Raw genomic sequence first — 24548 nt, 5'->3', positions numbered from 1 at the left:
TCTCCCAGAAAGTTAAGATGAGTGTCTTATAACCCACACCCACAGTGACATACCTACTCCAACAGAGGCCACACCTCATAATAGCGCCACTTCCTGGGCTGAGCATATACAAACCATCACATCAATATTTGTTATTTCCTGATTCAAAATTCAGAAGGAGCTCTGAAGAGAGGACCAATGGAGACACACTCAGGTTCAAATGACTTGAGCTGACGATCTCCTAATTCATTTTCCAATGCACACGGCAGCAACAAGCATGGTGACCACCAACTCTTCATGCCAAGGGTCAAGTTGCATGGCTTTGCCAACGGAGTTGACTTTGTCAGAGTTCTATAGTGATAGAGGATCAGTGTGGTGGGGGTTCAGTGAGTCTCTCATTCCAGATCCTACATTAGAAGTTTTGTGTGATGTCTTTGCATAGCCTTGTCTCAGCATGCATGTTTAAAAGAGCCCTCTCAACTCCCTTCCCTTGTTAAAAGCAGTTTCGTTGGACTAGGAGTCACTTATATCATTTAATTTACAAATCCTACCCCATTTATGAATATGAATCTGCAACAAAACCACGGTAGCACACAATAGCAGCATTGGCCTGGTGAGGATCAGTATGCCTCAGCATCAGGTGGATCAGCTTATCCTGGTGCTTATTGAGAAATTCTACCTCTGCTCTTTAGTTTCACAATCCTGAATCACAGGGAAATAGACTCTTGGAGAGGAATTGTCTAATTGGGTTGCCTGTGGGCATGGGTGAGAGAGATTTTCTTGACTGAGATTGAGTTGGGCAGATTCAGTGTGTAGGTGGGCAGCACCATCCCCTATGCCTGTCCTCTGAACTGTGTAAGCAAGAAGACAGCTACGAATGAAGCATGCAAAATCCCAAGCATTTGTCCTCTCTGTGCTCTGGCTGTGCCTATGAAACATCAAATTCCTGCCTTGACTTCCACGTAATAACGGACTGTAACCTGGAATCAGAAACCAAATGAAGCCTTTCCTAAGTTGCCTTTGCGCCAGGATGTTTTCTATCACAGGAAAGGAAATAAAACTAGTACAGTGGGCAATGGAAATGTATCTAGATAATTTGAGATAATAAGTTGGGCACAGCGATACACACCTGTAATCTCAGGACCCTGGAGGTTGAGAAGCAGGAGGATTGCAATCGTGAGGCCAATTCGTGATGCGTATCAAGACTTTTCTTTTCAAAACCAAATAAAGATGATGATGATAAATAATAATAAGAGATGAGTAAGGTTCCTTTCCAAGCTTATTTCTTCAAATTGTGCTTGGTTTTGGATTAAATTCTGTCTTGATAGAGTATCTCAAAGTCAAATTATTAAGTTAATTCATTTTTAGTAAAAATGTTTTTAGTACTTATTTGTAGTTGCGAGATTAAACTTTACCCAAATGGCATTATTATAAGCTAGAGAGATAAATAAATAAATAAATAAATAAGGTAGCAGGGGGAAAAGGAAAAATGGGTAAAGTTTTAAAAGGCTATTTAACCTTCATTATTGTCTTTAATCTTCTGAGAAAAAGAAAGAAATAGAAAGGGCAAGAAAAAAAAGTCTTTAAAAATCAATATTTAATATAGACACTCTTCTACTTTTGATTTCTTGCCAAAACCAATTTTGAAGCAAAAGGTTATGGGTCAAGATATTATTAAACTCTAACTTGGAAGATGTCTAAGCTGCAGAGAAATGTCAAAAACTCATGTCGGGCACGCTCTTAAAAGAAAGAAACCATCAACTCTTTGACCTTATGTATCACAGGAAACATGAGGAAGATTTCCTGAGAGACACGAGTAAGGACGTCAGTTCTGGTCAGAGAGCAAGCTGCATATGTCAATTGCTTGTGTTTGGACATAGCAAATGTTGGAAAAACAAAAGTTTGTTAACCTCAAGTTAATCTCGAGCCTAACATCCCCAGTAATACTGTTAAAATAATAATCTGGGGGAGGTGCTAGGCACAGAACACAGTAGAACTCAAAGGAAGTTGAAAATAAACCAATGACCTTAATATCTCTGATGCGTTAGATCCATTTCTATAATTAGAAAAAGTATCATTATCCCTTTTCAGTGTATTTCCCTTAATTAGGAGATTAGCTCAGCAAACACACACACACATACACTCTCAACTCAATATTCAAGAATTTCTGTGTTAGGAAATATAGAAAGTCTAACCTCATTCATCCCATAGAGTCAGGGCTCCGTGACCTGTTTTTTTGTGCCTTACCCCTAGCACATCCTTTCAAGACCAGCAACTTCAGCCCCAACTTACTGTTTACCTAAAAACAAAGCAAAATAAAACCAAAGAAAATGTGGAATAGATTAGTGGTATAGCTTTCTTCTGGAGCCTTGGCTTCCATCCCCAGTGCTGCTAAAGCAAAAACAGTTTGGGGGAATATTCCTTTCTTCAACCCTTCCTTCTTAGGACTCTGTGACACACAAGAAGGTGAGAAGAGAGACTCAAGTTGAGGAATAACTCACATTCTACTCTATGCACTGCCTCCTCTAACAAACCGTGTCCCTTGTTCAGATCAGCATGCCTAATGTGGCTGAGCTTTGAAGAGAGGATGGGAAATGTCGTTAAACATGAACATCTCCTCGCCCCCTCACAACCAAAGCCTTTTGGGGACACTCTTCTGTGTATGTCTGCCTATTTATATCCGACTTGTACATTCAGGGCACAGCAGGCAGTGTTTGGAATCTGCATTGTTCACGAGACCCAAAGAATGTGGTTCTATTTTGTAATCACGTGGATGTTAGGTTAGCTTTCATAATATCAGCTTTCTGAAGGCAGACCACCTGCCTCCTGATTCCTGCCTTCCCCAGATTTTTCACATCATCTTCTCCAAGTCAGCACATTGTTATCTTGTTTAGTACTCAGTTAATGTCTGTTTAGCAAATGCTCAACTGCTTAAATGCTTGTATTTGGGAATAAGAAATTACTGACTGAATAAAAATGATGAATCTACAAACATGCACATGGACCTTTTACTTATGGAAGTCTAGTTAGTTCCCAAAATACTTTTTGAGCCCTGACCTTTGAATGATTATTATTCAACATTTATTCTCTTTCAAAAAGGTTAATATATTTTTTGTGCATGTGTGTATGTGTGTGTTTGTGTATGCACACCACATGTAAGCAGGTGTCCACAGAGGCTAGAAGATGGCATCAGACCCCCTGGATCTGGAGTTAAAGGTGTTGTGAACTGCCTAAAGTAGAAGAAGTTAGGGACCAGAGCTGGATTCCCTGGAAGAGCAGCAAGTGATCTTGACTCCCGAGCCCCCCCCCCCCACTTCTCCAGTCCAATGACTCATTACGTCTAAGGCAGAATGGTCAGTAGCAGCGGTCACACTCGGGAGAGCTCAATTGCAATACTGCCTCTTCCTTTCCTAAAAGGCTGTATATTACTTGCCTTTTGAGACATAAGACCAGTTCAGAGTGTTAGTAGAGCAATGTGACCCATGTGACCAACATTTCAGAGTCTCAATTACAGAACTTCTGCCTTCCTCATCAGTTCTGTATGCAAATAAAACAGAAACCGCTGGTTTGCTTGCATCGGAGGGTGCTGTTACCACTGCTGAGAGCACCACAACCCACAAATGCTAGATTCTCACTTGACCTCTGCAAGGTGGAGAGCTGTGGGGGGTCACTTGCCTGCTGTCGGCTTTATGAGACAGCCTGCTCCTGACTCTGTGTACCTCTGGGCTGAGTTACATTTCTTCCTCACTAAGCTTTTACCGTATTCTTCAAGGGCCATGAAGACACTGGGAGATTCAGGCCTTCAGAAACATGTCTGTCTGTCTGGGATGTCCTCTGCCTCAATGGAGTCTGATTAAGTCCTTCCCCTGGCTCTTGTCAGCAAGATAAAGACTCCTCTACAAAACTTTCCCAGGTCACTTGAGTGGCAAGCCTTCCCATTATGCATTTTTTTCTTCATATGCTTCAAAATTTATAATTTCAAATTTTATAATGTGCATGTTAGTGTGTATTATGTGTTGGGTATCATTGGGTTATGTACCTTCCTCCAAGTAATTCTCTATTTTAGTGCACACACAATTTTGACTCTCTGCCCCTAATTTAAGGGTGCCCTTTCCCCCTTAAGAGGGCGTGACTCATATGGGCTCCCTACAAACAGTGATTTGGTACAGACCCTGGTTTGATTAGAAATAGCTTATTGAAATAAAACCATAAGTTAATAATTTTTATCAGAAATTTTATTTAGTGAACCTAATGTGTCTTTTTTCTGTTTTTTGGTTTTTTGTTTTGTTTTGCTTTGCTTTTTGCTCTTCAGTGTCTCACTCTGAGAAGATAATCACAATATATTAATTTGGGAGACCAGAATATCTTTTAAAATGCTATTATAATGTGTTTATTTGGTGTTTGTTGCATGCATGCATGACACAATATATTCATGCAGGCCAGATAATCACTCTTGGGAGTTGATACTCTCCCTTCATCATGTGGGTTCTGAGGATTGAACTCAGGTCCTCTGGCTTGGCAGCAAGCACCTTTACGCATTGAGCTACCTTGTCGTCCCAAATCTACAGTATTATGGATTTTATGTCATCAATACTATTTAGTTTGGAAACCAAGGAGAGTTTGGATCAGTTCACATCAGTTTTCCTAAGAGCTACCAGATAATTTTATGGGGTGTGTGTGTATGTGTGTGTGTGAGTGTGTGTGTGTGTTTATATGTGTTTGCCTTGATGGCTTTGGGAATAATTAGGCTCCAAGCAACTAGCATGCTGAATAATGCCGCAAGAAGACATAACCAGCTCAGAAATCAAATGAGTTGGGTTTCTGCACAGTTATTTATAAAAATACCACACACCATACTGCCAGACACTGACACATATCACTTAAGGACTATGAAACATCCAAGTGGAAAATCTTTGCAGAACTGACAGTAGCCCACCATCAATGAACTAGCTGTTTGGAGAAACTCAAATGTATTATAATCTCAATTAATGCAATCTGGTCAGAAAATTAAAGTTGCCAGACACAGCTTTTTTGTATAACACCAAATTATCTTGCTCAGCTGTGTTTTCTTAAAACTTCCTTTGAACTTTTCTAATAACAAAGAAACACCTCGTAGGTTTTTCCTTTTGCACACTGATGTAATTGTTAACCTATTAACAAATGTGTTTACCTGGTCTTATTTCTTGACCATGTGAGCATCTATGTATGTATTGCTCAACATGACTCTGAGCCCTCTCCCTATTTTATTTTATTTTTCTTTTAAAGCAGGGCCTTGGACGGCTCAGACTGGCCTTGAACCCCTGATCCTTGGGGTTGTAAGCACACACTGCCGCATCCAGCTTTGCACCAAGTTCTTCAAAAGACATACTCACTGCATTCTTTCTTTCCATTTCATACTAAAACTAAAATGCTATTTATCATACAAAGTAGTCATTTCCACAAATTATAACACTTTTCATAAAATGATTATGTCGTGACATTTAGCACATTAAGGCTGGAGTGGATTTTATTTATTTCAATTCAGCATTAGCCTAGAATTAGGATTCCATTTTGCTCTTTCTGAAAATGACAACTATTGTTCTTTTCTTATTGAAAATGTAACACCTATTCAATTTTAGTCATAGATCATTATATACACACATATAGAGGGAAATTAACCAAATATCACTTGTTACATTTGTTTTCTTTTCTTTTTGTAATTTTTCTGGCTTCTAATCATACATACAAATGTGGATATGGGTAATATTTAAATGAAGCAAAAATTACTTCTCCATGAATACTGATTTAATTTCCATTTCACTATGTGGTATTTTCCACTCTACTGAACAGAATAGAGATACAAGGAACACACTCTCAAGTTTCAAAATCTGATGGTAAAGCCCCTTAAATATGCCAATATAATTTCTGGAAACATTGTTTTCTTGGAAATTAAGAAACTATGCCAAGTTATCCTTCTGGGAGGGCCTGAGTTATGATTTAGAGATTCTTGGCCCTTTTGTAAATGGGCTGGTTTCTCTGGGTGACTTCCATCTTGGCTCCTCAGCAAGGCCCTGCCATGAGTGCCTGTATATACCTGGGCCTTATTTACCTGCCCATCTATAACATGTAAAATGGTCCCAAGTCTGTAAAGCCACAGCTTCTGAACTCCTAAGAACTTACTATCTTGACCCCAGGCAGCATCCATTTATTTTTAAAGTAACATACCCCTCTCCTCTACCCCCATCCCCAGATCCCTTGTGTGTGCCTTCAACAGGGCAAGGGAGGCCATTACTGTGTAGCTGTAAGCACATGGGAATCCTCCTCCCTCAAGAAAATATACTGGGCATATTTGAATGACTGTCAATTAGATGATAGTTTCTTTTTTTTAAAGTTGTTTCATTGAAGTCTACAAAGCAGGCTCTAGCAAGAGAGGAATTATGAAAAATTGGGAATGAACTACACATTGCAATAGAATCATTGACTACTTGAGGCTCCCCAGGGACTGCTCACACAAAGGTTTTGTTCAAAGAGATAATTCTGAAGGTGAATGTTAAAATTCCAAATTACAAAATTTCAGTTGTTAATATTTCTTAAATAAAAAACATACTTGCAAATTATGATGGAAGTGGAAATGGAAACTTGTTCTCTACACGCTGTATTCAACCTCAAAATTCCTTACTCAATCTCAAAGCACGTTTGAAGCAATGCCATCTTTATTACAATCAGATAAAGGTATTTGAACTTTGGGACCTTGCCTCACAACTAAACTAGTGACAGGGGAAAGGTAGGATTGACTTGAGGACCCATGTATAATTCTTAACATAAAATATTTCTGAGCAGAGGAAAACTGTGACATCTTTCTACATGAACGGGTTCTAAGCATAACCTTGAGAATCCCTGTCACCATAGTTTCTTCAGCCTGTGTCAGTAACTCTATCCTCTTCTCTCAGACGTCAGCACAAACATGAGAGTTCCTCAATCTGTGTCCTTCTGCCTCTTCCTCTCCATTGGACAATAGCTGGCTTTGCTGCTGTATTTTGACCATCTAGTTCTCCAGCACCCAGGACATAATTTGTTGGAGAGCCTTTGCCACTTTGCAAGCACACACATGCAGCTGGACAAACCCCATATTCCTTCAGGGACATGGCAACATCTTGTATGAGAAAGGCTTGTTGATTGAGAATAAATGTTTGTTTACTAAGTCATAAGTGAAATGAAATTAGGTCACGATTATAGGAATTTTGTGGTTCGTGATAAAATACATCATGAATTTTTTGTATGTAATATTATAATTTATTTCCTTATACATAAAAATAATATATATTTACTTTTTTCTATAGAAAAGGTTGAATCCGAACTTTCAGCTAAACTGAAGCTCTCTAGAATTTCTGTCTCTCTTTTCTTCATAACCTATTTGGTCTTTACAAAGACATCTGCTTTCACATGAATGGATGAGCTGTGAACTGTCATGCCCTATGGAAAGTGTCCTATCCCTCATAGCAAGAAGAGACAATGAAATGGAAATCCTGGTTTACTGTCCTTTAGAGAAGTCACTTTGCCATGCATTGGTAAAAATCACACTAAGATGGAACTTCAAAGGTAAATGAGTTCATAAGGTCATTTGAGGATTCCAGAAGGTAATAGATATGTATAAAGTTTAGTACATCCCCAGTGTTCCACGGCTGCTGACTGTTATCATCTCCATTGGAACCCTGGAACGATCACCTTCATCCTCCTCCTCAGGGTCACCAGCGACGACTCAAGAATAACCCAACCAAGCTGTCAGGTGGCTAATCTAAGTGAACCATAATATTTTATACAACAGTAAGGATACCCAGGGAAATAGAAAGCAGAGAAATGACAAGTAACTCAATCAGGGATGGTCATGCAAGTTAGAGGAGAAATTCTATCCACTTAAGAATTATTAATCTTTAATACACACAATCATCTAACTTTTTGAGGCTGAACACATAAACCACAATTAAAATATAACACCCTTCTAAGTTGTGTGTGTGTGTATATATATAGAGAGAGTGTGTGTGTATATATGTATATACATATATATGTGAAGACATATATATATATGTATATATATATATATATAACATATAACAAATTACATTTAGAGAAAAGGAATCAAGTCACCACCTACTCTGCCACTTTGTCACTTTGTATGAGTAATTTCCTGTGTCCTAAATATCCCTTCTATGTAACCTTCAAACAAGTACCTCTTATGGTACACGCATTATGATTTTTAGAAGAAAAGTAACACTGGTTTCCCATAACAAATGCAGCGGATACATTTGTTACATTGTCGATACATTGAGAGATTGTGGATACATTGGGAGAGTGAGGCTTCAGTCTCCCAATACTAACACTCCAGAAGACTTTACAAAGTAGTGTAGGGTACCCACACAAGAAGATTCCTCTCCATGTGAATTCTCTAGTGATTGAGAAAATTAAACAGTTCACATTTGTCCCAATGTCACTGCTGGGAGGAGAAGCACCGGGAATTTTAAAGTAAGAATATTTTAGTACTGATGTATTTGAGCTATCCGTGTTGATTTTTCTCCCCCCACCCCCAAGACAAAAGAAAAAAGAAAGAAAATCTCTAAAGATGGTCATCACCTTGATTTCCGTTCTATACGTTATCAGTTGTGTATTCTCAGGGACGACGTTTGGTCCGTTAGTCAGCACCTCAATTTCCTTGATACCCAACTCTCATTCAAGTGTGACAATTACATCTATCCCCAGTCTATCAAGAAACGGTGACTTTACCTTGAAAGCCCATCAAAGAAGCAATATAAGGGAAAAACTGGGATTGGGTCTCCACAAGAATAACCATGTCATAGGATGGGAGCCATTCAGTGTGTGCTTCCAAAGTCACTGTAACCTTAACTCAACTTTCTACACCGAGACTGAGGCTCAGGACACAGAACATGCATTGCCTGGAGCACGTTTCCACAAATACTGAGAATACAGAAGATCGTGCCTTGAGTCTCAGGATATATACTGACTCCCTGAAGATGGGGCTGGAAAATCTGATTAGCCATACAAACTAGGAATCTGGAGAACTTTCAGGAAACATGAGCAGCAAATGAATTCAGGCCAAGCGTCATCTATCTCCTGAGAGAAATTTTATGGTCCACATTGGCCACCTGGAGGCCTCTAGGCTCTCCTTTCAAATGCCCCACTATTTCAGCCCATCTGGGTTTCCAAAGATCGATGGGATTGAAGACAAATAACACTATCTGGTTGGATTTAAGGCCCACTTCATGAGATGAAACCCATGCTCAGGTGGACAAGAACCCGAGACTTGATAGTCTATAGACCAAGGGGGAAACCCAATACTACTGTTTTGCTAAAGTAACACAGCAAAAAGATGACACAGTCATTTGACAACGCTTTGCTGGTATCTCAAAGCACATAGGATTATCCCCGTTATAATGTATAATTGGATGATTCTAATATGCCTGCCCTTGTAGTGGCCTCCCATGGTCTGAGGTGTTTGAATACTTGGTCTCCAGTTGCTGACAATGTTTGGGGTGGTCTTAAGAAGTGTGGACCTGCTGTAGGAAGTATATCACTGTGGGAGGCGGTGAGATTAAAAGCCTGGACACCGTTTCCAGCTCGCTCTCTCTGATCTGTGTCTCTGGTCCAGGATGTAAGCTCTCAGCTTCCGGCCACTGCCGTCATACCTGTGGCCTCTTGCCATGCTGTCCCTACTGTTATGGACTCTACCCTCTGGGATCAGAAGCCAAACTCTTCTGTAAGTTGCCTTGGCCCTGGTATTTCTTCACAGCAAGAGAAACATAAGGAACACAGACCTCTTCACTCCTATAACCTCTGCTCAGATATCACAATCTCTACAGAGCCCCTCGAGCTACCAATCAGAGCAGAGTGTTTCTCATTCCATAGTCCACACCACACAGGCCTCTGTTGTTTATACCAAGTGTCTGGTCACTGATAAGTTAGCTCATTGGTTTATCAGTTACAGCCTTCCTTAGTCATTTTCTGACTCCCTTGATTAAAAAACGTGACAGGTTGGAGGGCAGAAACTTACTTTGTCTATTATTTCCCTGTCTTCCCCATTTACACACCTGTTACATACAAGGAGTGTTGATGTTCATTGTGCTTGAATGGAGGCTGAGGCTCAGAGCATCCACCTGAGGTATCTGCTCAGGTTTCTGTGCTCTGTAAGCAGAGAGCATCCTCTATTTAGCTGGGCTTTGCACCCTCCCTTCTGATGTGGCTCTCAGCCCTTTTGATCCCCTTGCTGCTCAAAGGCCCTGCCTGATCTTCCTTCCCCTCTCCACTGTTGCTCACCAGCCTCTGACTCCTCTGGGATATAGAACACTGCAGCAGACAAGGAAGAGAGTTCAAAACCTTCCTGACTCGCATACTCTTAGGTCCCAGTTCTGGGAGCCTAGGTGAAAAGATTAGCAACTCCGAGCCTTGGTTTCCCTCATGAAAATGGTAAAAAGGGCAAACTAAAGCAATCACTGTGTTTGTTGGATTATAGGGGCTCACCGATGTTTCCAGAATCTGACAGACCCTGAAACTTGGCAAATGCTAAAGAGTCATAATGATAATCATTCCATACATTTGTGCCCTTAATCAAAATACTACCTTTTATTTAAAAATCCTGGCATGCAGTTATTGCTAACTAGGTGTATTTTATTATCATGAATTATAGAGTTAGTTGGTGACTACTGAGTATGAATTCAATTGTAGTTGTGCAGAAACATATAAAATGTTAAATATACTATTTTCATATTGTTAATAATATTGAAATTCCTTCAGAAAAACACTCACACGATTTTCTTACTTTCCTTTTTGTTGACTTCAATACTCACTTATTTTTTTAGATGAAGACATATAAACATGAATTGTAAAATCATGTATTTCCCTCAACAAAACAACAACAACAACAACAAATTTCAGGCACAATATTGCTGTTAGTTGCCACACAAATAATTGTCAAGCCTGGTTTGGTGGCATATGCCAATAATCACAACACTCAGGAGAAGAAAAAACAGCACAGGTTAAAGGTCACCAGGATGGCATTGAACTGTCTAGAAAACAAAACAAGCACACACACACAAAAAATAGTTCTTGCTTTATCACACATAAAGGAAACAAAAGGGAAAGACAAGAAGGATGACTACCTACTAACTCAAAAGCTAAAAAAAAAAAAAAAACAACCCAAAAGACCAAAACCCTTTGTATTATTGATGTTTGGATGAAGAAAGACCTGTGTTTAGAATGCTGTACTTCTGACAGTAAACTCAACATAAACTTTTTTTTTTAATTCCCAGATACCTTCCAAAAGAACAGGCTTCAAACTTGTCACAATCTTGGGTAATTTTTCTATCCCTTCAGGAGTCTTTTATCACTATTGGCTGGGAAAGCAAGTGAAATATTGCCTTGTGCTTGACTTTACCTAAATGATAATTCTCAGATCCACTGGATCATTGCCCAGACAACTGAGAATAGAAATCAAGAAAAAAATGAAACTAAGTGATGCTGATTTCTATCCTGCAGAAACACAAGTGAATATCCAAGTAACACTGGGTGGCGGGGGTGGGGGGGGGGGTAGGGAGGGGATGAAGAACAAGCCCCCCTGGGGTTTCTTACAGGTTTCACAAGGGTGTGTCACGGATCCACCTTCCAGATTCTATAGGATTCCAGCATCAACTGCTCCAGCTGGCAAGTTATCCGGGATGCCGTAATGTTCCTCGTCCCTGAGCAGCTGGCTCAGCATCTAATTCCACGTTTCCCTTCCAAAGGGTTGAGAAGATGTCCTTAGAGACATGTGCGCGCTTGCTCCATTAGGAACTTGAATCCCCGCTGTCCTTTACAGCACTGGGACTTGTGCCAAATCCCTCTTTTTAGTTTTTTAGGGTCCAGGTTTAAATATTAAGAAAATGAATATTATTCTAATTAGCCTTGAATAGACCAAAGGAAGTCCCTGAATGTAATAGTCATTGTAATGGGGTTTCTACTCCCTGTGTGTGCATCCTAACCTCAGCCTACAGGGTCTAGCTGTTCTCTTTGCTCTACTCTGTCCTAGCCAACGATTGGATTCTCTTGGATTCGATGGATGTTTTAATATGGGACAGCAACAGTTTCTGAGATGGACGCTTCCGCTCTAGCTCTGTTATCTGCAAAGCAACCCTGTCTTGTGTGCTTTGACTTTACCCAAATGACAATTCATAGGATTGTTTCCCAGATAATGGAGAAAAAAAAATCAAGAAAACAGTTAAGTAATAATTTCTCACCTCTTCCTCTTCTTCTTCCTCTTTCTCCTTTTCTGGAATTGTTCTCAGTCAGCTACTTTCTTTCTTATTCTTGGATGGAAATAACAAATGTCTTCAATTGGGAAAACATATAATTCTCCTCCAAGTCCATCCTTATAGCAAATGAGCCATGGTACAGAAGTCTGTACCTGCAGCGTCCGGGTGACACACTGTGGCTAGCCCTCTTGTATAGTGGCTAAAATCTACCACACTGTTTTCAATAGCATCAGTATAAATAAACCATAATTTTCCAATTAGTCCTTTAATGTGAATCGTGGTGTTTTCACCTTTATTTTTCCCCAGTACAATGGGCTGTTAATGGTTTTGCTCATTCCTTTACATACAGACACTTTGGGTTCTAAGGGCAAGTTCTAAAATCTAAGGCCCATGGTTCAAAAGTTTACCTAGTTAACTATCTCAGTTCATGTGACTCTACACACACAACTAAATAAAATTACCGTTTTGCCATATAGATAATATGTGTTGTGTTTTACTCTACATAGTAAGCAGATATATTACTGTAGTGTTGGTTTTTCTTCTCTTTGGTTCTGTCAGCTGGAACATTTGGACAGAAAACTGTTCTTAACGCTGTCAAACAGCGAATGATTATGCTGCGTTTTTCTCAGAAAACTCCAACCTAGCTAGAATGTAAAAGATCCCAAATCAAAACCCATCTCATTGTCCTGATAGTTCAAGGATAATTCATATATATTTTTAGCAGACCATTATTTTATTTTTTTCTCATAGTTGTCTGTGGTTTTTATCGACAGTGCAAATGGCCATCTTTGCAGAGTGGCTTTACGGCTTATGTATGGTAACATCAAAGTGTACCGTGGGTGTTGGGAGGAACTCTGAGTGGGTCATTTGTACCACTTAGCAAATATTCATTTGTCCCTGAATTTTTATAATAAGCTAGACATATCAGCTTTTCCCCTCAGCTTCCTTTCAAATATTCTTTGGGATGGATATTAAGCCTGCAAACGTTCTCTGAGCCAGTGCTCAAATGTACCACACACCGCACAGGTCTCTAGTTTGAAATCGAAGATCGTTTCTGCATTTTTTGTACTCTGAATAAATGGTTTATTGACTTATCCCTCTGTTAAAGTTCCTTGCACAAGAACAAAATGTTCTCTTAATAGCTGATATTTTAATATAGAATCTTTTAATATGAACAAAAGGGAATGAAATAGGATATAAGGAAAACCTCTTATGATTCATTAACCATCAACACATATATGTCCACGTTGTTCTTCAACAACCTGGGACATACATATTTGCAGATCTGGAGCTGAAGCTTACAGACATCAAGTAACTTCCTTGGGGCCACATGGCGAGTAAGAAGCAAGGAATGCCCATCACCTATTCCATTTTAAGTCCAGTTCTGCAGCCCACATCTTAAATCCAGCCCAGCTCCAGTTACCCAGAAATCTGACTCACTGACACACGCTTTGTCCAGATGACTGTTCCCTTCTTGGGTAGAAACACCACAACAGCCTGAATCAGCAGTCAGTCAAAATGCACACAAGAGGCTAATAGCCTACCAGCCCAGAATGGCTCTGGCCTACACTTGGGGGCTAATGGGTTACTTCAGGTTTTGCTGAGCTGGCTCCTTTCTGAGTCTGAGGTTGACATTTGTCCCAGAAGCACTCGTGGTTGGTGTCAGGACTACTTTACACGGACAGTTTTTGGTCTCAGACCTCCTCCTGCGATAGAAGATAAGTCTACTCTAGTGTATTTCAACCACGCAACAACAACAACAACAAACAAACAAATCTCAGGTTTATCTGTTTTAAGAGTGTGGGATAATTTATACTTTCTCCTCTTTTGTTTCCCCCCTATATGAATCAGACTTCTTTGGGGAAGTGAATAGGATTTTTCTTTGTGATATCAAGAAGTCTGATTAGAAATTGCCACAAATGTCTCGTGCTTAATAAACTGTCTGTGGAAGGGATTTTAGGAAGTACCAAGCCTGTCCTTGCTCTGCTACCATTCCCGGTCCTTCCACGAACTTCAGCATTGACAATCCTAGACATTTTTCAAAAGCAGAGATTTTAAGGTTCATATCAGCTTCAAAGCCCATTTTTTTCCCACAGTGACAATGAAATATATAGCCTTTTGGCACTGTTGTTGAAAGGGGCTTCTCTCTCCCTGAACATAACAGCTAATGCAACAGCAAAGGGGGGGGGGAGCGCGAGGCATAACTTTGCCCTGGATGGTAAGAGTGGGCATCAGTGGGTACTCTTTGAAAATGGCCAGGCAACCTTTGTGTTAGCCTTTCCACTTGCATTGGGTCTATAGAGGGAATTGCAGCCGCCAGAGGAACCCCGAGAGTTTCCATGCTGAGGTTAAGACAAAACCCGCTACCTGCTGGTCCCTCCCCCAGTGTCTGTAGCAGAAACCATGCCTGGCCAGCGAAGTAGGCTGCCAAGCTCCCAAGCCACCAAACCCAGACACCTGAAACTGGCTCCACACTGGAAGAGCTAGGGACATTTGGGGTTGGAAGAAATTGGAAGTGGCTAAAACCTCAGGCGCAGCAAGGGGTATGGAGAGCGGAAGAGACTAAAAACCAAAGGTGCTGATGGTGGGGGGAGGGGCGGCACTGTGCGGCAGAGGCTTCAGGAGCGCTCAGCTCTTCATGGATCTCTGTTGCCCCACAAGGCATCCCGGTTCTTGTACAGACATCCATGACAGGCCCCTGGCTCACACTCTAACTTAAGAAAGCAGGGCACCCAGCAATCAGCTCCACTCCTCTAACGTAGACGGTTTTAACTGATTAGCCAATAAAGTCCATCCGTCCGGGATCCATCCTTCCCAGTGCTGCGCTGGGACCCAAGGTACCACTGGCGTGCCTAAAAGATGCACCGGTATCCCATGTGCCGACCAAACTCCACGGAGAACCAAAGGGTGCCCAAATACCAGCAAAGAAACCACAAACACCCGAGACATGGTTTTGGTGCCGCCTGCTAAGACCGTGATGAACAATGCCCGGGACCCTGTGCGCCCTCCCTTCCCAGGGCACTCTCACCATTTGTAGCCTCGTCCGCGCTTGAACTTGAGGGTGAGCACTGTCTCCAGGACCAGCAAGAGGTTGAGCAGGGCCAGCAGCCAGTAACGGTGCTCTTCCTTCACCCAGGTCACTCTCCAGACGGCGACCAGGGAATGCAACAGGAACAGCAGCCGGGTGACCAGGGCCTTGAGCAAGACCAGCCCCTCCATTCTGCCCTTGCGCTCTGCCAGACCGGCGCCTGCGCCCTACCGACCCCGTGGGCAGCACCCTGTGTCCACCTCAGCCCAGGAGTGGGACACCCCTGGGACTGTGATTGCCGGCCCGAGTTCTTGCTCACACTCCCGCGCAAGTCTCCAGTAGGACAGGAGAGCGCCGCTTGCCCCGCCCCTCCAACTTCCAGAGAACTCTTCAAAGACAGAATCCAAAGCCAGCTTCTCCTGGCTGCTGGGCTCTGCAGGCAACTGGGACTGCACCGCCCAGGCTCTCTCGGGGTTATTCTGCAGCACAGCCCATCCTCCTGCGGATGCTAGGGCCCAGCCTCCGTTCCTGCCTTCTTTCCCACCCCCAGAACCCCAGGGAGTCCATAAGAATGCCCTCCACCTCACTCCAAGAAGGTAGAGGTGAGCTGATGGCCAAGGTGCAAAAGAGCTTTTTCTATCAGCCCTCACTGTTCTATTTTTTCTTTTCTCCCCAAGTGTTCTCTAGATCATTCCCGCATTCAGAGGAGCACAACAGGCCCTCGCGATGATTCGAAGCTGGGACTCAGGAGAACCAAAAGAATCTGCTGTCCAAGCAGTTTTAAAACTGACGTGGTGTTTTTTTTTCTTTTTTTTTTTTGGGTTTTCTAACCACCCCACCCCCCCCCACCCCCCAGTTTGAAGAATTGAAACTTCCCCAGAACCACGGGTCAACTGACAGCCTGGCCTTCTCAACATCTCATTCAGAGCATGGGTAACTCTGGTGTACTTATTCTTAGCTGGTGACTCCTGGTCCCCCCACCCCCACACTGGGAGGTGGAGGCAGGGGGATTGCTGTGAATTCAATGCCAGTCTGGGCTACTGTGCAAAACCATAACTCTATAAAAAAAAAAAAATTAAAGGAGGTTTGCAGCTTTAGTTTAGTCTTAGAGCTCTTATCCAGCATGGGGGAGGGGCGGGGCGAGAGAGCTTGTGGGGAGGGGGAGGAGAAGGGGAGGTGATCCATTTGAGTAGGTGAGGTACAGCTTTGGAGTTGAGAACTCTTTAGATGAAGATTTGTGACTTAGTTTTTCATCATCAGAGCCAAAGAAAGAACTAAAGTCAGGACTTCAAAGCCCCATGTGTTATTTTTGTTTCTTTGTTTTCTGTCCTCCAGGCCTCTTGTTTTTATATTATTATTATTATTATTATTATTATTATTATTGCAGATTTTAAAAAATGGATTCAATATATCAGTGAAATATATGTAGAAAAGCTATGTTTGTAAATTGAGAGGTTATATAGCTAGGAGAGACGATTATAAAAATCGTGAAGTGAACTAAGTTATTGAAATCTTGCCAGGTTTACCTAGGGTCTTCAAAGCTCTGTGCTGCTAATTCACTCTTTGTTTGGTTACAAAGAGCGTTTAGAAAGCTATAGCCCTAGCACTGTGAAGCAGGAGTACTCTCTTGTCCATACAAGTAACTGAAAGAAAAGTCTACAGGGAATGTTATCAGAGAACCATAGAAAGCATCCATAGGGTCATAGGTAGAGAACATAGAGATTACAGCCAGGTATATGGAAGGCACTGCTCTTTAGTGTTCAAGACAAGGAAAATCAGCAAGGGAAGAGAGAGCCACAACACTCCTAAGACCTATCAAAGCCTTCAGCAAAAACCAAGCTAATCCCCCTAGAGCCAAATAAATTGGATTTACTACGGTTTCCCAGAGAAAAACACTCCGTGGAAACTAGACTGGATTGGTAAGAGTGTTAGAAAAGTTTTTAAATGTCAGGAATGACTGATTAGAGTGTATCTGGGCTTGAGTTAGGTGGTCTTAGTAGTCTTAGGGCTCAAAGATCATGGGGCATCAGATTGGGTGCACTTGAAAGGGGATTGGCTGTCTCACTGAGCCTAGCTTCGATAGGGCAGTGCTTGGTCATTTGTAGCTTGAATAATAATGTTTTAACTGTGCTCACACCTGAGGGTAAAGTGACACTCCTTGTATCCTGATCTACAGGGACACAGAATTTGTCTTCCCTGGTGTGAGGTTTTCTTTGTTCAAGAGGGGGATGTCAAGGAGTGGCTGAAAGAGATACATCAGTCTCTCACTGACAGGAACTTCTCTGTCCTCCATGCATGGCAAGGACTCTCCAGAAAGGGCATAAAACAAGGGACACTCAGTATCTTCTAAACATTTTTCTTGGTTCAACTTGGTTGGATCTGAAAGACAAAAATTGTCATTAAAGACACTTTAAAAATTCTCTTTCCTTTCTTCTACCTCAGTTTAAATAGGGAAGAGGCTTTGAGAAATATCTGGGGATCTTCAATAACTGTTTTTAAATGTATAAAAACACTAAGCAATTTAGAATGTTATACAGCTTGACAAAGAGTCTCAGTGTCAATAAGCAGTCCTTTTGGTCTCAGCTGGGGTTATCCACAAAATGCAACAGCCACCTCCCATTGGCTTCCCTGTAGCCTTCAGCAGAACCCTCTTCCTTTCTGAATGCAAAGTGAATGCCTTTCTTTCTCAAACTTCTTTTTAAAATACTGTGATTTGGGTTTCAAGGTAGAGCCTTTCCCCTTCTCAAGTAAGAAGGGTAACTGCTGGGAGGGAATGCCTGTTCTAAAGTAGTGGTAGACTCCCTGGGAACCTAGAACAGCAGCATCCATCCTCTCAGAGTTGCAAGGTCTTGAATCACTGCCCAGCAACTCTGACCTTGTTGGCCTCCAGCCAAATGTTTCAAGTTGGGAAGGGATTCTATTCACTTCCTTTAATGCTAGGCTAGATACAGGGACCATGGCTTGTGCTGGACCATTCCCTAGAGGCACGTATGTTGAAGGCTCAACCCTTAGTTGATGGTGTTGCTGAGTGGATACAAGTGGCTCTGACATAAATGGTAGGTTGATGTTGTGTTTGGACACTTGACTGAGTCGACCTCTGGAAGACAGCAGCAATGGCAGAAACTTGGGCCTGATTTGAAGATGTGTTGCGGGATATGAGATTAAAGGAATATCAAGTCTCCACTCCCCGTTTCCTGTCACCTACGGATGAGTGACATAAACCTGCTTTACTCTGCTTTCTTTATAATATTCTTGCCATGGACTTGAAGTCAGTCAAGCAATAATAAAAGTTCTGAAACCATGAGCCAATTACATCATTCTTCCCTTACTTAGCTCAAGTTGAATATTTTGTTACAGTGAAGAGATAGTCACTCACCAGGCCATGTCACCAGCCACTGCGTAGACTACCAGTTGACTGCCATTCAGCCACTTTCCACAATCCTTATACAATGAGTACTTTAATGTAGCATTCCAGTTTCTCCAACATGGGATTCTGGGTAGAGCTGTTTGAGCAGACACGGAGTGGAGGGCAGAAGGTATGTTGACTGACACATGTAGAACCGTTCATATCTTTGTTTACCTGCTAACATAAAATACTTGTCATGGTGCAGGTATCCCTGCCTCTTGCTTCATTCACTCTGGTATATGAAGACATCTGGGTGTTTATGTTAGGGATATAGTCCAATGTTACATCTCCAGCCAGAGGTTACCAAAGGGAGAGGTTGGTCTCAGAAGTCCCATTCCTCTGGAGTGGCAATCTCCGTCCTCCCTTACCTTCACGTGCATACTATTTAGATATCGTTTGATACATAAATGTGTGTCAGCATGTGCTAGACAATGATTGAAAAAGTCAATTACTTTCTGATGGTGCACGTCTATTCCCCAGAGGAATTAGTCTCAATCAACACCCTTTATTGACACTTTTTCTGGTGGCTACAGTTACACCTTTGAAATATATTTTATGTTCTTACAGTTCAGCTGAGTCTAAATTCTGACTTTCTTTGGTCATTTCTCATGACATTTACTACCTTTTAGAATGTGGTCACGGTTATATTTAGTCCACCTGACGTACCTAAGAAGAGAGAATCGAGGGATTTCTTCGTGGGAGTAGCCTGTAGTATGCTTTCATGATTACTGATTGATATAACCCAGTCCAGTCCACTGACGGCATCCCTAGGCAGGTGGACTTTGGCTGTCTAAGAAAGACAACTGAGTAATCCAGGGAAGCAAACCAATAAGCAGGGTTCATCCCTGGTCTTGGTGTCTCTCCATGGAATATATATATATATATATATATATATATATATATATATATACCCTGGAAGCCAAATAAAGCCTTTTATCCACAGGAGACACTGGTTCTGCTCAGTGTCTAATCATGGCAACAAAACCAAACTGGACAAGTGCCTTATTTCATTTGTTTTCTTATCTATACTCTGATGGCACTTCTGAACTTCACCTCCCACATGTCTACCTCTGTCTTTTGACTTTTATTAAAGCTTCAGCAGTCTCGGGAGGCAGAGGCAGGCGGATTTCTGAGTTCGAGGCCAGCCTGGTCTACAAAGTGAGTGCCAGGACAGCCAGGGCTACACAGAAAAACCCTGTCTCGAAAAACCAAAAAAAAAAAAGCTTCAGCAGTGAAACTTGTCAATTTATTTCAATTTGTGAAAAGCTATTTAATCGTGAATTGATATTTTTCACACTGGCTTATTTTTGCTGGGTGTAGAATAACACTCTTTAAACTATTTTAACAATATAATTGGCAGCTTTTAAGTAATTCTGTCCCCCTGAATTATTTCTTTCGATTGCTCACATTATTCAATCTCATGTTTCAATGTCTGTGTTTCCTAGTTGATATATTTTCAAAAAAACTGAGGGTGCTCTCTGAAGACATTGAAAATTTGTGTCTGGGTTGACCACAGGATTAAATAAGCTGCTATAGCCAGCTTTTAACATCAACTGAATTAGAATTAGAATCATTTAGGAAACACACCTTTGAGTGCATGTGTGTGGGCAATTTCAGAGCAGTTTAACAAAAGAGGGAAGACCTACGTCAATGGTAGACAACACCATCCCGTAGGCTGTAATCCAAGACTGAAGAAACAGGGGAAGAGGGTGGCTGACCACTGGGCTTCCTCTCTCTCTGTTTCCTGGCAACCATCTCATGTTCCTCTGCCCGATTCCCACCAAACTGATGGACTGTTGCTCCCCAACTATGAAGGGGGATTCTTTTTCTTCCTTACCTTACTTATGTCCAATGTTTTATCACAGCAATGACAGTGATACACAGGTAGAGATATAGATACAAATATAGATGATATAGATATAGCTGTAGCTGTAGATATAAATTAGCTATAAACTAGATATAGATGTAGGTGAAGATATATAGAATGTTAATTCCAGAGTAGTTTAACAAAAGAGAGAAGACATACATTAACTGTAGGAAGTACCATCCAAAAGACTGGGTCCATATATATGTATATATGTGCATCAGATATGTTGACTGACACATGTAGAATCATTTATATCTGTGTTTACATACTAACATAGAATATGTTCCAAGATACCTGTATCCAATCCTGCTTCATGCTATCTTCACCCTGTTATGTGATTGAGAAGATGTCTGTGTGTTTGCAGTGGGGATACAGTCCAAGGTTACATATCCATCTAAAGGTTATCAAAGGGAGAGGTTGGTCTCAGAAGTCATATTCTTCTGGGATGGTAATCACCATTATGTAGATAGATAGATAGATAGATAGATAGATAGATAGATAGATAGATAGGTAGGTAGATAGATAGATGATAGATAGATAGATAGATAGATAGATAAATGATAGATAGATAGATAGATGATAGATAGATAGATAGATAGATAGATAGATAGATAGATGATAGATAGATAGATAGATAGATAGATAGATGATAGATAGATAGATAGATAGATAGATGATAGATAGATAGATAGATGATAGATAGATAGATAGATAGATAGATAGATAGATAGATGATAGGTAGATAGATAGATAGATAGATAGATAGATAGATGATAGATAGATAGATAGATAGATAGATAGATAGATAGATGATAGATAGATAGATAGATAGATAGATAGATAGATAGATGATAGATAGATAGATAGATAGATGATAGATAGATAGATAGATAGATAGATAGATAGATAGATAGATGATAGATAGATAGATAGATAGATAAATAGATGATAGATAGATAGATAGATAGATGATAGATAGATAGATAGATAGATGATAGATAGATAGATAGATAGATAGATAGATAGATAGATGATAGGTAGATAGATAGATAGATAGATAGATGATAGATAGATAGATAGATAGATAGATAAATAGATGATAGATAGATAGATAGATAGATGATAGATAGATAGATAGATAGATAGATGATAGATAGATAGATAGATAGATAGATAGATGATAGATAGATAGATAGATAGATGATAGATAGATAGATAGATAGATAGATAGATAGATAGATAGATAAATGATAGATAGATAGATAGATAGATGATAGATAGATAGATAGATAGATAGATGATAGATAGATAGATAGATAGATAGATAGATAGATGATAGATAGATAGATAGATAGATAGATAGATGATAGATAGATAGATAGATAGATAGATGATAGATAGATAGATAGATAGATAGATAGATAGATAGATAGATGATAGGTAGATAGATAGATAGATAGATAGGTAGATAGATAGATAGATAGATGATAGATAGATAGATAGATAGATAGATAGATAGATAGATAGATAGATGATAGATAGATAGATAGATAGATGATAGATAGATAGATAGATAGATAGATAGATAGATAGATAGATAGATAGATTAGAGAGAGAGAGAGAGAGAGAGAGAGAGAGAGAGAGAGAGAGAGAGAGAGATTGCTCTTTTGTCCATTGCATGAGCAATGGTTCTAGATAGAGGGACATGGACTTGTGAGATCCATTTTCTTTCAGAGTGCCATGAGGAGGAGCAGGCAGTAATGTATAGAATGGGTGCCTCACAGATGTGACTCAAACCATGGTTCTCCTCTATAGCCCTCACACCAGCTGTGGTTTCAGAGAAGGCCTGCGTCTAACCTCAGTGATACTTCTATATGGTGTCTTCTACAGTTTCACCTAATTCAAGATCTATCTCCTGGCCCTTCCTCTAAGGACTGCTCATGTTAGTTTGAGGGAATCGTTGATGGCACCCTTGAGGAAGGAGACAGAGATGATTGACAGTTTCTATTGCTCTTGATCCAGCCACTGAGCAAGCTGACACCACTGCTGTCTGCTTCTGCTGGGTGTATGGTACCAGCTTCCCCAGTGTCCTCAGGGATGCAGCTGAGCCCCTTCTCTGTCTCAAGCTGTCTTATTTCCTCTGACTTCTCCACTTAATGGATCGACCGATGTTGTGTCTGTCTGGGAGTTCTTAGAATCCGTTTCTCCAGTTCCTCTGGGTTTATGAACTTTTCTTTCATTTTAAAGGTAGAGTCTTGGGTTCCTCATTCACAACCTAGAACATAAAGCAAGCAGATTTATTTACTATCTTAAACTTCGTGGCTTAAATGCAAGACATGAACACAGCTATACCAGGAAGTTTGTGATGGAAGAGAGCAGTGAGAAGCTTATTATCAATTGTAGTGACTGTTTTTCTTTAAAAAAAAAAAAAGAAAGCAAATTCAAATGTAGCTATCAATAAATGGATACATATTTTGAAAGCTAGTGAAGGAGACAAATCTAAAAGTTCAGGTGAAGATCTAGGTGTGTCAGACTTCTACCTGCCATCTCCAAGTGTTGGCTCTCCTTCCCCTTAAGTGATGAGCCTGTGGTCAAGTCACTTCATTGGATTTTTGATGCTACTTTCTTGTCTATGGTTAGGATTAAAGTGTCTACTTTGAAAAGGTCCTTAGAAAAATCCCCAGAATATAGACACTTAGCAAATATTTGCTAAGTGAACAAATGGAGTTATCACAGGGGTTGAATGAACAGCACACAAAGCCTACATATCATTCCACAGAAGCTGTCACCAGTGAATTTTCTTTTAATGCCAGCTTCTTGTGGAGGTAAAAAAAATTAAAAGCAATAAGTGTCATTCCTGTGGTTATATAAGCTTAATATCTTATTCTGTCATGTGAAGCAAAACCATTCTACAGTCGCATCTTCTGTGATAAGTAATACTAAAATTGCTAGAGATTTTGCTACTCTTGTGAGACACACCTCCCACAACAGCAAAGTGGCTTAATTAGTCTCCAGATCCACACAGCTAGATTTGAACCCTGAGTAGGTTATAGTTGAGCAGTACTCCCTCAGGTGTGATATTTTAATCCTAATGCTTAGTGTCTCAGATTGCAACTATATCTAGAATAAGTCATATTTTGTCCTTGCCCCGCATTGTCGTCGCTCATCATGATACACACAATAGATTCACTGTGATGCCTTTAGACATGTGTACAACAGGCATGAGGACGCTCTCCATTACTCTCCTGGATCCCCATCACCCTGTTCCCCTGACCACTTTACTCCTCCTACGTACATACTATCTTTTTACTTTTTCACATTGGACATGTGAGAGGAAACTCATGATTGTCCCAAGGCTTGCTTATAAAACCTCCAGTTCCATGATTTTTTTTCCTGAAAATGTCCTTGTCTAGTTCTCCCATGTGATGAGCAGGGCTTTGCAGTCTGGAATATCTCTACCCGATGCTTCCAGCATCCATTCATCTCTTAGGGGGCAGGGGGCACCTGAAATGATTCCAGAACTTGGCTGCCATCAACAGTGCCATGATGAACATGAGTGAGCTTGTGTTTCCCATCACAAGGTGCATTTGACACCTTCAGGTGCAATCTCGGGATGAGTAAAGTTGGATGTCATGATTGGGATGGTGAGAAACCACCATTTTGGCTTCCATAGTGGCGGTACTAGTTAACAATCCTACCAACAGTGCAGGAAGGTCCCCTCCTCCATCCTTGCCAACACTCCTTATTTATTTGACTGTTTTTCACTCTGTGATCACTATTATGACTGAGGTGAGAAGGGATTATAATATAATTGTAATTTGCTATTCCCTGATGACTAAGGATACTGCACTTTTTCCCCCTCAGGTATTCACTGACTGTTGACATTTCTTTTGAAGCATCTCTTTATTTCATTTGCCGCTTTATTGGTTGCGTTACATGTTCTTTGTGTTCTCAATATTTTGAGTTCTTTATACATTTGAGATACTCAGTTTA

At 40.7% G+C, this 24548-nt stretch overlaps 1 protein-coding gene across 1 annotated transcript in view; it reads right to left on the bottom strand.

Moving 5' to 3' along the window:
• Tmem26 (transmembrane protein 26) overlaps positions 1-15643 on the bottom strand; it is a 53732-nt gene extending 38089 nt beyond the window's left edge. The window contains exon 1 of the mRNA XM_021175292.3: positions 15283-15643. Within this exon, the coding sequence (XP_021030951.1) occupies positions 15283-15473 (191 nt within the window). The 5' untranslated portion in view covers positions 15474-15643. The remainder of the gene's footprint in view (positions 1-15282) is intronic.
• Between the last annotated feature and the right edge of the window lie 8905 nt (positions 15644-24548).

This window comes from Mus caroli, unplaced genomic scaffold (genome assembly GCF_978045245.1).
Source record: "Mus caroli unplaced genomic scaffold, Mus_caroli_1 scaffold_9, whole genome shotgun sequence".
In the NCBI taxonomy this organism is placed as follows: Eukaryota; Metazoa; Chordata; class Mammalia; order Rodentia; family Muridae; genus Mus; species Mus caroli.
This window is presented reverse-complemented; position numbering and strand designations above follow the sequence as displayed.